The sequence below is a fragment of the Aythya fuligula genome, chromosome 19 (genome assembly GCF_009819795.1).
Source record: "Aythya fuligula isolate bAytFul2 chromosome 19, bAytFul2.pri, whole genome shotgun sequence".
In the NCBI taxonomy this organism is placed as follows: Eukaryota; Metazoa; Chordata; class Aves; order Anseriformes; family Anatidae; genus Aythya; species Aythya fuligula.
The window spans coordinates 11,325,211-11,342,312 of record NC_045577.1 but is presented as its reverse complement, the minus strand read 5'-3'; the positions used below and the strand labels follow the sequence as shown (position 1 = coordinate 11,342,312).

The 17,102-nt window shown below is 55.3% G+C and overlaps 1 protein-coding gene across 3 annotated transcripts in view; it reads right to left on the bottom strand.

Annotated features, from left to right (window-relative positions):
• Positions 1 to 4,405: 4,405 nt before the first annotated feature.
• The window catches only part of EXD3 (exonuclease 3'-5' domain containing 3), a 288,098-nt gene continuing 275,401 nt past the window's right edge, over positions 4,406 to 17,102 (bottom strand). For all 3 annotated transcript variants that reach the window (XM_032200283.1, XM_032200282.1, XM_032200284.1), the window contains 2 exons: positions 13,357 to 13,450; positions 4,406 to 4,947 (listed from right to left, as the gene is read on the bottom strand). In XM_032200283.1, coding sequence (XP_032056174.1) covers positions 4,634 to 4,947; positions 13,357 to 13,450 — 408 coding nt within the window. In that variant the 3' untranslated portion in view covers positions 4,406 to 4,633. The remainder of the gene's footprint in view (positions 4,948 to 13,356; positions 13,451 to 17,102) is intronic.

Genomic DNA, 17,102 nt, shown 5'->3' with positions numbered 1-17,102 from the left:
TTTTCCAGTGTTCTCATCCAGCCTAGGCCCTTCTTTGACAGCACAAAAAAACATGCTTCCTTAGCACCACTTTATGACATCGTTCTCCATGATCATGACATGCAATGCAGAGGCAGATCTGGGGTGTACGTGCAGTGTCCCGGGAATCGGGCGGCTCTTGGTACGTCCAGGCCACCCAGAGCCTGTATCCCTGCAGGAGCTGCCCAAGCTGCCCTTCAAACACATGATCAAACAGCCCCATAAAAACATGAAGGACACAATACTGCCCTAATAAATGTTAAACATTAGTATGGCACAGACAATGGGATTTATTTTTTTATTTTTTTAAAGAAACCAGATAGGGAAACAATATTGCAGGCTGATTAAAAAGCTGGTTTAATTCTCTTTGATGTGTATCCACCATTGAAAACCGGACAATTTATTACTTCCTGGATGCTGCTCAAGGCTGGTCTGACTTGGAGTTTTATGTTGACTGTGTCTATGCCTGGAGATAACCTTGCTGCACAGATGGCATCTCCACATCCTCCTCTTCAAGCAGCAGAAGGGAGAGGTGCTGTAGCTGAGCACACATGGGTATACCTGGGTCTCAGCCTCTGCCTCGCATCCCCTGGAGTGCTGAGCTGGAGCAGACCCACGGGAGTCATTTTGTGCCATGCCCACATGCAAAGACTGCCCTGGGCTGCTCCTGGCCAAAACCAGATCCTGCTGTGGTGAAACTGACCCAGAGCACCTGACTGACAGCAGCTGAGGCTGATCTGCCACAGCCCCCAAATTCAGGGAGGCATAAGGCTGATGAACTTCTAGAGGTGCCCAGGAGGCAACCCTGCTGTCCCCAGTGACCAGAGGGGCACCTCCTGTGAGGTCCCCAAGGACCAGAGGGGCCCCTTCCAGAGAGCTGTGTGGCCAGGAGCCATCTCCAGGGCTAGGGACAGGGTCAGCTGCTCTGCTGTCCCTCCAGCCAGCTGTCTTCAGTGCAAAAGTCAGGTAGACAGGCATGAAGCCATGGCTCAGAAAAATCCAGTAAACAAAGCACCAAAATGCCCACAATCTGTCTGAAAACATAACTCGTTAGGCTCAGCGCTCATAGCTGCAGCTCCAGCCTCCTCACTGCCGTCTGGGGATGGGATGACTCAGGTGTTTGTATGACTCAGAAATTTCCCCCTACCTGGGTCCAGTGGGGTTCACGTCATTACACAATTACCCACGAGGGGGTAGATGTGTTGCTCACCACTGAGGCTGGGGACAGTCTTGCTGTATTCCGTTCCCATTTTCTGCCCTCATGGAGCAAACCCCAAGAGCCTCCTTGAACTGTGGCAGGATGCTGACATATACAAGTCTGCACAGAGATGCTGTTGCCTTGTGGGTGAAGCACAAGCTTTGTCCTCCCTCTGCTCTAAGGATTCTCCACAGAGTCCCTACACCTCCAGAGGAGCTGCGGGGTCTGGTTGCCCAGAAGGACATGGCAAGGCATGAGCTAGGAGCATTCATGGAGGAGGTGGCTCGTGTTGCTGAGCTGATGACTGTTCTGCAGAGTACTGGCATCAGAAGTGGGTGAGCATAAGGATATGACCAGTGCTACGCCATTTCTGGGCATCAAATAGAACTCTTGGACCCACAGGGACAAATGGAGAAACCCCAAAACAGCTCAACTGTTCAGATCCATCAGGCTGAAGCTGCCAGCACAGCAGCCCAAGGCTGAGAGCAGCAGGACATCCTCAAGGGGGTGGATGTGGATCAGGGATGACCCAGGTGGGTGCTGGGGGTGCCTCAGCAATGACCCTGTTTGCAACTTTCCCAGATCTCCTTCCTACCTATGGGAAAGGGATGGAGAGGGAAAGGTCTGATCAAGAGCCAGTGCTTCAGAGCTGGAGGCAAAGGTGGATGAGAGAACATGGATGATGGTCCATGCTGCTGGGAGTGCAGCTGGCACACTGAGAGCACCTCTGTCTGTGCGTGTCCCTGTCCAGGCAAGGCCACAGTCCTGCCACAGCACCAGGGACAACTCAAGTTGGAGGAATCTCAACTGCTCAGAGTGAACACAATTGCTTTGAATGCTGTCTTTGGGAATAGGGGACAGGCATTTTTTAACCATCTGCCAGCAACATCTAGGAGGAACACCTCTTATCATAGGTAATGTCATCTGCAGGGAGGGTGGTGATGCCTGAGGTTGTGGTGTCATTGGCACAGTAACAAAACCACTCAGACTTTCCCCAAGGGGTAGATGATCATTTCCTAGTGCACAAAGCCCTGTGCTGACAGGGTATTCAATACTGGAGCTCATCTGGAAGGCCCAGGACGAGTTCATTGTGTCCCAATGATGGTGACTGGCCCAGGCCATGGAAAAACAGGTTATTTGTCTCCAGATCACTGTATCATCACCCATGAATGCATGTTTGGTCCCTCCACTAACTGATTTTCCAGCACTAGAAGCCCTGTAAACAATTGCCAGTGCACCAGGCCAGGAGTGCCCATAAAAGATGTCAGTTTAACAAAACAGCTTCTTCTTGGCTGCCACTGCCCGGTCCCAAACTTGTATCAGAAACAGGCAAAAATGACCTCAGGGTAAAAGGGAAGATGAAATTCCAATTCCAGATAAAGAGGGAATTAAGAAAAATGCACTACCACCTAGAGAGAGCTCAGGGCTGGAAAACTAGGAAATGAAACACAATTCCTTTAGGTTATGCAAAATATGTAGGCAACTGAGTGGGGAAACTGAAAGAATCAATGGATAAATGATGATGACTGAGAACAAGGCAGCTTAATCCCATAGGAGAAATAATCCCCTATGCACTGCATGGCTTGAGGTGTTGATGCACGTGTGGGGAGGGTTGCTTGTGCCAGCATCCAGCAGCCGACCTGCCTGGTGCGGTTACAGGAGGAGCCACCAGAGCAGCACGTTTCAGAAAGGAGGCAATGGGGTGGCTGGGAGCGGAGCTTTTGCTAAAACAGGATGGTTTTGGTCAGGGAACCCTGGTGGGCAGCACCATGGCAGCCCCACTCCCCTCTGCTGTCTTCTAATTGGGACTGGAGCAAAACGGCTGCATCATGGCAATGCAAAGGGGATGGGAATGAAAATGTCAGCAGCCGGGGGAAGCCCCTGATACTGACGCTGAGCTGTGGTGGCAAGAGCTCACTGGGGTGGCATGTCCGGCTCCAGCTGTGCAGCAGGGACTGCCAAGAAGAGATGATAGGTGCCTGTGCTAATGTCACAGCAGGAGCTCATGGAAAGGGGGGTAGAAGAAGTGTTTTTGTGAGGCAAGAGGGAGTTGCCTTGGGCCCCTTTGCCACAGGGCTCAGGTGGGGATCAAGAAGCGTTGGGTGAAATGTCCCTGCGGAGAAGGAGCCCTCCCCACCGCATGGCCAAGAGCACTCAGAGAGGGAAAGCAAGTCAACATTTCAGAGTAAGCTGCCTGGGCAGGCATTTCACCGGTCTGTAAATGTCACACTTAAACCAAGAGCCCCTCGGGCCCTGTTAGCAATAACATCAGTGCCTGGTAGTTAACTAGGATTAGGGGAGGAATGTTGCAAATGCTCCTCTGTTACTGGGTGGAGTGCACTTAGCCTGTCCATGGGACGGGAGACGCCAGCCAACAGTACCCAGAGTTACAGGACCAAGCTGTGAGGGCTCCTCACCTCACTGCTGCTGCGACCTGGGAGCCTGCCTCCTCCAGTGACCCCTGCAGCCTCCTTTGGACACCGGGTGGTCCCACTGGCAGCCCCGGCTCCTGGTGATGGAGGGACCACAGGCTGTACTGCCACTCCTGTGTATGTCACGCAGAGCCCTGGGCATGGGGGCTAACTTGATGGACCTGCCCAGGGCTGACAGAGCTGGCCAGGTGTCTTGCACCCACAGGAGCTCCCTCTGGAGCCATCCTGCTCTGCTGGGGTGCAGGGTGATGCAGGTGCCAGAGGGCATCTCGGTGTACCCACAGGGGTTTTTGGTGGCTGCCAAGCATTGCTCAGCACCCCCAGCCTGTGTCCACCCAGTGTGTCTGTGGAACAGCTTGGAGAGCCTCAGGTGATGGGGCTAGGGCAGGAGGGAGACTGGGGACAGATGGTGGCATCATGCAGAGCCATGTGGAATGAGTCCCACAGCCTGGGGAGCATGCTGGGTACCAGAGAAGCTTTCTCAACACACTGCTGTTAGGGATGCTGCTCCTGGCTCCCAGCACCCGGCAGAAAGGCACAGAGCAGGGTGCTGGATCGCCCCCCCCCCATTGACCTCCTCATGGAGAGCAGCGTGTGGCTCAGTTGGATGGGGACACACCTCACTGGTGTGAGGGTGCTGCAGACCAATGGGTGCCACAGAGTCAGCAGCACCCACATGGCATTTTGGAGAGCTCAGCCACCCTCTTGCCATGCCCAGCCTGGAGGGAGGCAGAAATAAAGCTGAACATCCCTTCTCCAGATGCTTCTGATTTAATGCTGTCATGTTGCAAACCACCAAAACCATCACTCTGCCACTGCAAATAGGACAGCCCCCTCCACCGTGGAGCCCAAAATGTGAGCACACCTTCTAGCCTCGCCCCCCCAAACCAAAGCCCACTCCATGCAAACCTGCTCAGGATATCTGGGGAGTGCATCCCCATGGTCCCTGTTCCACTGCCAAGCTGTCCTGTGCCCCATGTCCCCCTCAGCTCAGCTTGTAGATGCTCTGTTCATCCCCCGTGATAACAATAACATCCTTAAACTGAGAGACAACACGTCCAAAATGGGACCCTTCCCAGAACACTTTCCCACAGCGGGTGCAGCAGTAGAAGTCAGTGAGCTCAGCTTTGTCCAGCACCCCAGGGGGGATGGCAGCAACCTGCAGGGTCGTGCCCTCCTCCAGTCCCACAGCTGCCCCACATGGATCTGTTCGCTCTAGCCACTCACTCTGTGTGGTCTCAGTGCGCTGGGCAGCATCACAGGTCCGGCTGGACTTCTCCTCGCATGGTGTGGAGCAGCCTGCAGGGACAGGAGACAGCAGATAAACAATCATCCGCCAGTGTGACGAGCGAGATCTGTGCTCAGCCACAGGAACAACCCTCACTGAGGAGTTGCTATCCCCTCAGGGCTGCAACCTGGGGAAGAGCACCCCATGAATTCGGGAGGTGATCACCAGCACCAGCACCAGATTGCCTGCCCTGAGCATGGCACCAGTGCAGCCTCCTGTTCCCAGCAGCTCCTCCACCATGTCCTGCTGCTGCTGGAGACCAGCCTTGGTGGTATTCCAGGCTGGGGGACTGCACCAGTGACTGTGTAGCTGTATGGGGTGCAGTGGTTTTGCCTCCCTGATGCATGTCAGGCAATGCTGCTCTCTGAGATGGGCTGTTCCCCCACGAGGCAGCTGCATTGCTGGGCATGCAAATGGCAAAGAGGCCCTTACTGCTGTTATGGTTAAAAATACACCATTAACAGCTGTCAGCGCTGCTCATGACCCCCGTAAGCTCTCCTGCTCTGCCTGGGTGTATTGGGCACTGGGGTATGTGTGACATCCCCTTCCACTGCACCACCCTGGCCCCCCTGGGCAGGGTCACTTCAGGGCACTGCGTGGGGACGTGTCCCATGTGCTGTCCCTGCATGCCCTGACTGTGTTCCTGCCGAGCCGGTGGATTGCTGCCATCACAACCAAAGTGCCACAAAACCCACAGCGTTTTTGGCAGCTTGGTGAAGGCTCTCACCGCTCGCGTCCCCGCAGCTGGGGCATGGCGGGTCACTGGATCCGGGCGGCGGAAGCGAGGGCTGAGCTGACTCCCATCCATCAGGATGCCTGGCAGCCGGGGACATGGGGCAGGCTGCACTCACTGCTCTGGGATGACTCATTTTGGCAGGGGGGATTCGTCCTGCCCAGCATCAATTAAGACAATAAAAGGAAAAGGCATCTTGCAGCTCTCCAGCCACATCTCTGGGGCTTCCAACCTGCCCCTTTTGAGGATCAGAAATGACTTCGTTGGGGGCCAGCCACACTGAAGGGGGCACCAGGGGTCCTGGCTGGCTTGTCCCTGCATACCAACACACCAGGAATTTTGGTGGGAGAAAGCAAGGCTAAATGGCTACCCCATAATGGCCACCCTGTCCCATCAGAGCCACCCTATACAGTCTCCCTGAAGATGCAAAAAGCCAAACAATCAAAAAAAAAAAAGTTTCTCATTTTCTACAAATTTTCACATCCGGTGAAACATCTGGCTGTTCTAAGATCCTCGAGTTGCTTGGAGTGAGGATAGTGTGTGTGTGTGGGGATCCTCATTCCTGGGGGCTTCTGGAAGACAGAGTCCACCAGTGGGAGGCTGGGGAGGGAGTGCAGCTCTCATCCCATCCCTGCCTCCCCCTAGCCCATGTGTCCTGATGGCACGGGAGCCCTCAGCCAGGCCACACAGGGACCAGCTCTCTGGGAAGGCCAAGCCATGGGATGTGCCCCAAGCACGTGGACCAGTCACCCTGGATAACCCTGGGCCAGTCACTTGCTTTCCTTCAGTCTCAGTTCATAACATGCAGACAAAAATATACTCTTTTCCTCTATTCTATTCATGGTGCCTGTTCTGTTCTTAAGCACCAAAACTGTATTGGACTCCAGGACCCCAATGGGATGGATCCAACCATAATCGCAGTGACAGTGACAGCAGCCAGCACTGATGCTGCATGAAAACCTTCCCACGCCACGGATGCCCCTTCCCAACCTTGCAGCATCTCAGCCCCAGCAGCATGAGGGCACAGTCAGCCTCGATGCCCTTGGCAATCTGCACTCCCTTTGGGCATGCTCCATCCATCCACCCTGGTGCTGCCTGCAGCAGCATCCCCCTGGCTCTTGCCAGTGGGCGAAGCAAATCAGAGACCTCTCCTTCCCTGCTAGACCTCCAGTTCCCCAGACACCCAGTCTCACCCCCCTGGTAGGTGGCTTGTGAGAAAGAGGCAGGCAGGGAGGAAAAGTTTGTCCCTTAAGAGCCCAGGAAAGAGAAAGGCCGTGATAGTCATCCAGTGCTGTGCCTTATGCCTGCACCAGCCCCCTCCTAATTGTAGTGCTTCAAAGGGTTGAAAAAGCTACATCACTTCAAAGTAACCATTTTTGAATAGGAGCTTGTAAAACCCCCTCTCCCCCTCCCACCGAATTCTTTGCAGGGCTTTTGAAGATGCCTGTGCTCCCCTCACCACAGTGAAAGGGCTGCTGGGCACCAGGCGCAGGGTGCTGGCCAGGCAGTGTCCACCAGGAAAACCATGGTGTGAAAAGGGCAGATCCTTGGGGAAAAAAAAAAAAAAAAAAAAAAAAAGTTTTTCCTGGGAAAAAGGGACATTTTTGGAAGGAGGGAGTTCTTTCTCCCCATGCAATGTTGCTCCAGTGGGGCCACACTGCAGCTCACCCCGACACTGTACCCTGAGCCCCAAGCGGGGGCTGAGTCCGTCAGAGGTGGAGCAAATGGCACATGGGGGGAGCGTGGGGCCAGGGGGATGGATGTGTCCTTCCAACATGCTGGGGTGGGGGGGGCGGGTGTCAGATCTGTGGTTTCATGAAATCTGTGACAGTTTGCACCAGAGGCTAGATTCCCACTGCAACTCTGCGGAGGAGAAATGAAAGCAATTCCTTACCAAATCAATTAGAAACACCTCTTGGGAACTAATAATCCCATTATAAAACATCTTGAAAATAAAAAGCTCTTTTGCCTCTTGCTCACCTCTCCCCCTCATGCCCTGCTCACCCAGGGATGACAGAGCCAGGCTTCACCTCAGGCACTGTGTGCAGCTTGGGGTGCCACAAGAGAAGGACACCAGCCTCTTAGACAGCCTCCAAGGGAAGACTACAGGGATGGTGAAGGGTCTGGAGGGGAAGGCGTGTGAGGAGCTGAGCGCCCTCGGTTTGTTCAGCCCCAAGCAGAGCAGGCTGAGGGGAGGCCTCATGGCGGCCTGCAGCTCCCTCACGAGGGGAGCGGAGGGGCAGGCGCTGAGCTCTGCAGGACCCAAGGGAACAGCATGGAGCTGGGACAGGGGAGGGTCAGGCTGGGGGTCAGGGAAAAGTTTTGCACCCAGAGGTGGTCGGGCACTGAACAGGCTGCCCAGGGACGTGGGCATGACACTGAGCCTCACAAAGTTCAAGAAGCATTTGGACAATGTTCAGACACATTGTCTGATTTTTTTGGGTGGTCCTGTGCGAAGCCAGGTGTTGGACCTGATGATCCTTGTGGGTCAGGATTTTCTATGGTTCTGTGACTTTATGACCCCAAAATAAACACAAAGCACAGCTGTAGCTTCCCCACAACAACACCTCAGCTGATAAATCCTCGCAGAGAACATGGCTGTGCCCAGGGGAGCAAGGATGCTGCAGGACTCCAGTTTTGCTTATTTCTGCATCAGTTCCACCTGGCTGAGCAAGGCCACCCCCAGCAGTGGGAGCCAGCTCTCTGCAGCCCAGAGACATGCTCATTGTCCCCGCAGGAACCCTTCCTCCTGCCCCAGCCACTGCCATGGACTCCAGGGCCCCAGGATGGAGGTGGTGGCATGAGCCCACTGGCATGTGAGAGACCCCCTTCTGTCAGACCCACTGCAAGGCCATGTCTTGTGCCTTGGGGCACAGGATGGGTGCTGGTGCCCTAAAACCAGTGGCAGCTTCACCCAGGGGGATGTGGAGCCAGTGGGGTGCCCCAGGTAGGACACAGCATGCAGGGATCCTGTGGCCTCAGACTCAGGTGCTGCAATGGAGGAGGGTGGTCTTGTTCCAGAGACCCAAGAAAAGGGCTGCGTGCTCTGCTGAGAGATCCTGCCCACAGCCCAGGGACTATGAACCCGCTGGGAGGGATGGGGGCACGGGGTGGGGCATGTGCACCCCCCACACAGAGAGGCCACCAGGGCTGTGGGGTTGTATTCCAAGCCCACCATGACAGTGGCACTAGCACCCTGCAGTCCCTATGTCTGCACTGAGACACTCCCTCTTCCCCCCACTGCGAGATGGGGGCACAGGAGAGCCTGGGAAGCTGGGATGGAGCAGGATCAAACCCAGTGTGAAGCTGTGTCCGTTCCCCTTTCTCAGACCATGCAGCCCTGGTTTGGCTGCAAACAACCTGTCCCCATGTGTGGGTGCCCTGGGAACCCTCAGGGCTTCAGTGTCAGAGCACCAATGGGTAATGCCCCCGCCCTACCCCCCCCCCCCCCCCCCCAGTTGCCTGTTCCTACACTGTATCCTGCCCCCAGGACCTGTTTCTGGCCTGGGTCCTTCTGTGTCACCTAGGCAGATCCTTCACCACAGCCTCCTGCCCCAGCCCAAGAGACTTGGGGCTCCAGCAGTGCTTGTGCAAGCTGAACCCTTCCCACAGCCCCACAGCCACACCCAGCTGTCATCGTGCACACACACGGGAGACTCGTCCATAATTAGGCAATTAAGGATTAGGTGTTTTGGAGAAAGCGCATGCTGTAAAGACTTTGCACAAGTCTGAAAGCAGACCTGGGAGCATTCTTGGAGTACAAAGGTGCATGGGAAACCTCGCCGTGGTAAGAGATTGAACCTGATAAGAGGAGTTACGAGCCTGAGAAACACACTCGATTGCAGGGCGCTGAAGATGCCTGGTTATCTTTTCCTCCTCACAAAGTCAGATAAGCAAAGGACAAAGGACTTGGAATTGTGCAACCTGGCCTGGTCATGTTCTTGAGACGTTCCCAGGGCGGTGGCGGGAGGATGAGCTCAAGGCAAGGGGCACCTTCAGTTGCTATAATCTCTGCATGCCACCATGGGAACAAACCCCACCAGTTCTGCACTCCAAAGCTGGTGGCCAGGCAGGAGCAAAGCTTTGTGTGGCCCCAGCACATGTCCCCACCGCAGCCTCTGCTCCCAACTCTGTGTGGCAGCTCTGCAGTCCCATCCCTGCCCCATCTGTAGGTACAAGTGAGAAAGACTCCTACACAACACTGCACGCTGGGGGATGAGCTCCTGGTTGCTTGGTCTGAGCTGGGAAGCCCCGCAGCCCATGGGTGCAGGCCCTTAAAGACTGGTGTCCTTCCCTGCCCAAAACTGTAGAGCAGCTGGACACATGCAAGGTGTGTTGGCCACCCCCACATGCCAGTTTTGGTGCTATGGATGAGGCAACAGGGATGCATGGGATTCTCCACAAGTGTGAGAGCCGTTGTGGGACAGCAAAGCACGGGGACTGCATGCCTTCCCACGTGCCAGTCAGACTGGCCTGATGCAAAGCCAAATGTTGCAGATCAGGGAAGCAGAGCATAAAAAAAGCACATCCATCCTCAAGGCTTTAGACACAAGATGTGCTGTGGTGCATCGGAGCACCAGGCTGAGGAAAGCTATCTGGCCAGCCCATGCCCACCTACATCCAGGTGCGGCACTGTGCTGGCTCAGCCCTGGCTGGGAGCTGCTGTGCTCCTTCCCTGCTCACTGCAGTCTTGCAGCTCTTCCTCTGCCTGCCTGCACACCCCACACAGCCCCTGCTGGAGCTGAGGGCAGGGGAGAAAACCCTGAGTTATGGCTTCAGGGTTGGGGGGACAAAGCAGATGCCCTAGCCCATCTGCTTGGAGCCCCACCAACCCCATGCCATCCTGCCTCACTGCGGGGGCACTTCATGGCTGCTCCTCCAGCAGCACATAGGGCTGCACATATCCTCCTGCACCTGCAGGTTGCATGGAGGAGGGGCGGTACAGGTGTTGAGTACCAGCCCTGCCATGCTTTTGGCTCTCCAGGATGCTGCTTCAGGATACCCAACCCCCCTGCTCTGCTCCTCTGCCTCTCTCCATCCTGGAGTGGCAGTGAGGACATGTCCAGCAACCAGCATCACATGTAGCAGGAACAAGGGCTTCCCAAGGCAGCAAGGGCTGATGGGGTCAGACTGCTCCAGTCTGCATGTGGGGGAGCTGGAGAGGGTTTTTAAGCAGAAATTGGCCAGAGGCTGTACAAAGACAATGCTGCGGGGTTGGCTCATTATGTGATTTTTCCTGGTAGAGCATCCAGTTGCTATCAGTTCTTCCCTCATGCAGCAGTGACACGTGGCAGCACACAAACACCCGAGGAGACTGGCATACTTAGTTAGCAGCACAGCTCCAAGCAAAGCAGTAATGGTTGTTTTTGTGTTTTACGAAATATTTCAGATGGAATGGGGCAATTTTATGATGAAAGAAGCCTATTCTGTTTGTCAAATCCTAACCTGCTCTAGAGGGCTACATCCTTTCCTTGCCTTTCCCAGGGACCAGATTACATCTGGCAGAGTATCCCCAAGTGCCAGGGCACCGTGCCAGCCAGTTATACCACAGTGACTAAGCAAGAAGCTTCCCTTGGCTGGACGAGAGCCTGTGACACATCCCATCCACCTGGGTCATTCAGGAGCCCGTATGCTGCCAACAGCCTCCAGCCACATCACATCTTGCCTGTGCCATGTGGGGACCTGTAGCACTGTCACCTCTTGCTCCCCCATCCTCAGCCTGCTCCAGGCACAGAGCCTGCCCTCCTCACTCCCCCTAAAAAAAAAAAAAAAAAAAAAAAAAGCTGTTCTGGGCACCCCATTGGGAAAAAAGGCATCACAGGGCAAAGCTGTTTGGGCTTGAAACAGTTTCCAGCAGTTCCATCCAAGCTCTTATGCAGGGAAAGTATGGCTGTGTCAGGGGGAAGGTTCCCTGCAACCTAGGTGCAAGGTTTCTTGCCAAGGCTTAGGATGCTGGACAAGCATCTGCCCATGGGCCAAGGGGATAAATCTGAACTGATGAGGCCCAGGCCAGAGCTGAGCTTGGGACTGCAATGGGCCAGCCAAGCAGTTCCCCTCCACCCACTCCCACCAGATGGAAAATGCAACAGAGATTGGAAAACAATTGTTATTTTTCTCATGAACTCTTGCTGTCTGGCCTGTCCCACTGCTGCCACTTTTCCCACCACCTGCCTGACAGTGGCACATCATCATCACATCCTTTCTCTTCTTCTCTTCCCCAAAACTTGATACAAAGTGGGCCATTCCAGGGACAGCCTACTTCAGTTCATGCTGATGCTCTCAATCCCAGCAGCACCCAAGCAGAGTCTGAACAGAAACAGAAATCCCAGTGTGGCAAGACACAGGGAACCTCCTGGCAGTTCCATGGGATCCCTGCTCTAGGCTTGGTGAGATCCACACTTCGTGCCCACCTGGCTGCTCCTGGGCACAGACACAGCCCAGGTGAATCAGCTTTTGTTTTGCAACTCCATTGCAGCAAAAGAGCACCCCCCCAAGGATGCTGTGGTGTTTTCTTTGCCACTGACTGCTCTGTGGTGAAGGATTCTCCTTGGCGTGGTTATGCCTGACATGGTGCTCCTGCCTGGTGCAGCAGCATGGGGTCCCTGCTGACCCCATCCCTCTGCAGCAGGGGAACCATGAGAGGCTGCAAGGCACAGGGAGGTGTGGGGGTCTTGCAGACATGGTGTAAAGGCTGGAGCAGTGAGGGGGGGGGGCACAGAGGTGTTGTGGAGGAGCAGAGATGCTGTGTGAGCCCCCCAAGTGCCATCAACCCCTCTGAAGGGGGATGGGGAAAATGATCACACGCCTGAATGCAAACCACAGCATTGCTATTTCCCATACTCCAGAACTGGCTGAACAGGCCTGGCTGGTCCCTGGGTACACACAAACAGTGAGTGCCCTCACCAGAGAAACCATGGAGAGGATGCCCTGGCCTTTGGGGTAGTGCAGTGCTCCCAGGCTGCTGGCGCCATGTGAAAACTCACCACGTCCCTCATCCTCTGGGCCACGTGTGTTACCCCTGGCAAAGCTGCAGCCACCCAGCAGCACACAGTGGCCTGTGCCTTGCCCAGCTTGAGAAAATGGGAAAACTGAGGCATGCTGACAGGCAGTACAAGGGTTGGCAGCAGACCCAGGCTCGAGGGGTGCAGTGGGGTGAGAACACATTTCCCAAGCATTCATCATGACACCAAACTACGCTCCCCGTGCCAGTAGCAGCACTTAACTCATTCTGCCTGCAGCCTGACCTAGTTTAACAGCTTCTGTGAAGGTGAGAAAGGCACTGTGTTGCACATTAGCAACCACTGGCAGCGTGGAGGCATTTTGCAGCCCCAGCCGTGTTTCCCAAGTCAGGCAGCAATGGCCTCAGGCTGACACTTGAGCCACCACTGGCATCTCACCCACCCCACACCTTCCCATGCAAAACCCAGCCGTGCTCCTGCTGGGCAATGCAGCTCTTCTGCAGGGGCTGCTGGGGGGCAATGTCTGTGCTCAGACGTGCATGAGCATGGCCAAGGAGGAGCCTGGGAGAGCTCAGCAGGTCCACATCTGTACCCGGCCACAGCCTGGTGCCAGGGTCCCCATTCCGTATCGGAGGGACCCAGCCCACGCGGGTGTGCGCAGCCCTGGGTCAGCTGCAGGACCCTGGTCTCTAACCGCCCCACCCAGCCCCCGCTGCCCGCACTCGTACTTGTGCCGCCGTCCCCCGCTGAGTGCTTGCTGCCCTCCACCAGCTGCCTCATCCTCTCCTTTGGGACCTTCAGGTACTTGTTGCAGTTGCACACCTGGGAAAAGAGGGAGGGAAGGTGGTGAGATGGTGGCTGGGACACCTACAGCCCAAGAAAATACCTTCAGCACACAGCCCCATCACTGGGCACTCCCACTCACGTGCATGGGGAAACTGAGGCACAGCCTGTCCCATTGAGTGGGGGTCGCACAATGGAAGTGGACAAAAACTCTGGGATGTACAAGCCACAAGATCCTCCATCCCAGAGGTGCCATATCTTTAAGTTGGGTAAAGCCATACCTGTCCTACATGATGCCTGAAAACACCAGAAACTGAGGTTTGCCTTGAAACATCAAGCAGACACCCAAAGGCTGGGCTGCGGGTTCACAACTTGTTCTCTTGCATCTCACTAAAGCTTTGGAGGATGGCTGTGGACCCTGAGATGTGTTGAGGTCTCGGCTTGCCCTGTTTGGCCACCTGGGCTGCAGCCACAGCCTGGCCCATGCACCACCTGACTCCTGGTTTACCATGGGAGTCTCCAGCCGTCCGGCCAGGGTTGTCCCTGCCAGGCTTCTCGGGCAGAGCTCAGGGTACAGCTGGCAGCCAGATGTGCTCGGCCTCCCTTTACCCTCCCTGAGAGCATTTTAAGGCAGTGGAAACCAGCAGGATGATTGTTTTAAGGGTCTGTTTTTTTTTTGTTTGTTTGTTTGTTTGTTTTTTTTTTTTTTTTTTTTTTTTTTTTTTTTTTTGCTTGCAGAGTGTTTTGGGCATGTTGCACGCAAGGAAAGCAGTGAGACAGGTGCATAACTTCACCAACCAGAACAAGTTCCCTGCCTGGGGGTTTGCTCCAAAGCCTGTTGAAACCAGAAAAACTTTCCACCGCCTGAGTGGGCACTGGCGCGGGCCCTCAGCAGCTCTGCGTGTTTGTGGTGTGTTGGCTGGAACAGCGCTAGGGTCACGGGGAGGTGCAAAGATGCCCCTGCTTCCCACACACTGTCTCAGTAAGGGTGATTTGTTTGAAAATGAGCTTGCCACGATGTCCCGGCAGATCGCCCCGCAGCAGGAGGAGGGATTTCTACCTGCATCCTCTGCAGCACCTGCTAAACCAACACTCAGTCTCCAGCCTGGGCTACGAGAAGATGCCAGGCTCTGGTCCTTGAAGGCAGAGCCTGAGGTGGGCACAGCTCCACTGTAGCTGTGCAGTGGGGGCCACATATCCCAGCTGTGTCCTCCTAGCCCTGTGTGGCCTCAGCTCAGCAGAGCTTCCGCCCCTTCCCTGCAGCCTCCACAGCAGCAGCATGGCCCCAGCATTCTCCTTGCCTGGCAGAAGAAAGCATTTGCAGCCCCCTGGACACTGCTGGGGATGGAGAGGAGGAGGAGAGGGGGTGCCTGGATAGGCTGAAGGCAGCAGTCAGCCTGCCTGCATGTTATGCTGCTTGGTGCTCAAAGCCTGAACCCCTGCTCCAGCCTGGCAGAGCAGCAGCATGATCAAAACAAATGGAGATGGATGTGGTGCTGTTTTGAAAGCACCCAAGTGACTTGGGAGCCTCTGCATCACCCACAAAAGCTAATTTTGCAAAACTCCCCTCATTTGCATGACTGTGTGCATCAGGCATCTCCTGCTTTTTCTAATGTGGTTCAGATGCTTGCACCCTTCTCCTGCTCCCCAGTCCTGCTTTTTCTCACTCACTCTGGGAGAGCAGCAGATGCTGATGCATCCCAAGGACCCCTGTCCTGGAGCAGCATGTGGCCCCAGCCTGCCCGGCTCCATGCCAAAACCAGGCGCCCTCTGGGCTCTCATGTTATAAGTCATGTACCCAGAGGAAGTGAAACTGTGAAACCCCAGGAAAGCAGAAAGAAGATATCAGCTGAGAGAACTTCAGTTGAGAGAAGCTCAGCTGAGGGGCCAGATCAACATTTTGAGTTATCAGATCATAAAGCAGATGTCACTTCAAATTTCACTGCCAACATCACATGAGGGAAGGTGACATGATAACAGGTGGAGGCTGCCCGATACCATCTGATCTGATCTTAGGCTTTGACTGCCTGGACTAGGCAGAGCTGGAGATCTCATGGTTCTCATTCATTCCTCTGCCTCCTGCCTTCCCTCTTCCTTCTCCAACTCTGCCCTGGCTCAGCTGTGCCTGTGAGCCATCCTTTGAAAGATGAAAGATAAAAAGGGAACAGGGGCATGGATGGATCCGGGGCAGAGAAGGGAGAGACAGACCATGTCCTTTTACTTGAACAAGTGTCACCTGCTGCCCTGGGACTGCACAACCTCAGAGCTTCTGCACAGTGGAGCTGACCTGATGCTGATGCTGCAGGACAGGACCATCCCTCTGGGGCTCTAGGAGTTCACAGCCTGCGCAGGCCAGACCTGCAGGGCTGCCTCAACACCAGAGCTGTCCTGCTGCAGCCTCTAGCTTCAGGAGTTTTGGCTGCAGCTCCCACTTGCTCTGTGCTTCTGCTCTGCATTGCCTTGTCCCTGCTTCCTGAGGTCTGCTGTTGCCTTGTCACACCAAGTGCAGTGCATGAGAAGCTGCTTTCATACACTGCTGCTCTCCAGGGTGCTTCCTTCCCTGTGATGGGATTCCTAGGTGACACTGAAAAAGGGAACAACTAGTTCTGCCCCTCCAGAGCCACCCAAAGTCTTTGCGTGGCTGCAAGGGGCCAGGACACGTGAGGATGGCCGGGTTCTGTTTCATGCAGCCTATCATTGCAATGTGGGCGTGCTGGGCATGGGGCATGGGGCCCTCATTCCCTCAGGTGCACAGGGTGACCTCAGGCAAATTTCTCTGCTTTCCTGAAATCCAGCATCCTTGCAACCCAGGTGCAATCCACCCCTCAGAGCCATGTACACCTTGGCTGCCTAGGGTGGCCGTGCATTTCACACTTGCTTGGGGCTCCTAGATGCTCTGCTATGTGCCTTTTGCCATCTCCAAAGCCTCCGGGCCTTCACCACCCTCAGCTTGCCAAAGCACAGGGCAGGCTCCAGAGCTTGATAAGCCACTTAGCAGCAGTGCCAATTAGCTGTAATAAAAATTGCAGTTAATTTTTTTTTTTAATTCCTTGCCAAAATGAGACTATAGAAATGAAGGGAGCAGGGTAGTCTGCCACCTAGATAATGCCAGGCTGACTGGGTGCCATGCAGGGGCTGGTGGTGGCCTTAGGCTTGGTGCGGTTCCTGCATCCCAGCTTCACCACACAGGGGTTTGGAGCAGTTCCTGTGAGTGGCTGGTGCACAGGACAGCTGGGGACAGCCTCTGTGATGGGGAAGGGATGGGTTTTTCCTCCTTGGCTTGGTCTCCCCAGACCCATTGTGATTAGCCGTTGCCCCAGACAGCAGTGCACACATACAAACAAAACTCTTCACAGAGGTGAGACAGCAGGGCCCCAGCAGCACCTGAGGATGCTGTTGGGGTGTGAGCTGGGGCGACACTGCAACAGGAAGGGACACTGCATCTCCACCCCACAGCTTGGGGCACCTGAAGCAAAGGGGTGAGTTCTGCCCAGGAGAAGGGGGCTGGATGGCTGCAGCCCCCACCGTCCCCACAGGGTCTGAAAGCCCCCATGCTCTGTCACACAGAGGGTGCCTGTCTCCGTGGGTGCCCGGGAGCCATGTGTCCCGGCACAGCCTGCGAGCACACCTCCAAGGAGGAGCAGCTAGTGCTTTCTCACGCTAGGGCAGCCCTTGCCAGCACACGCTTAGT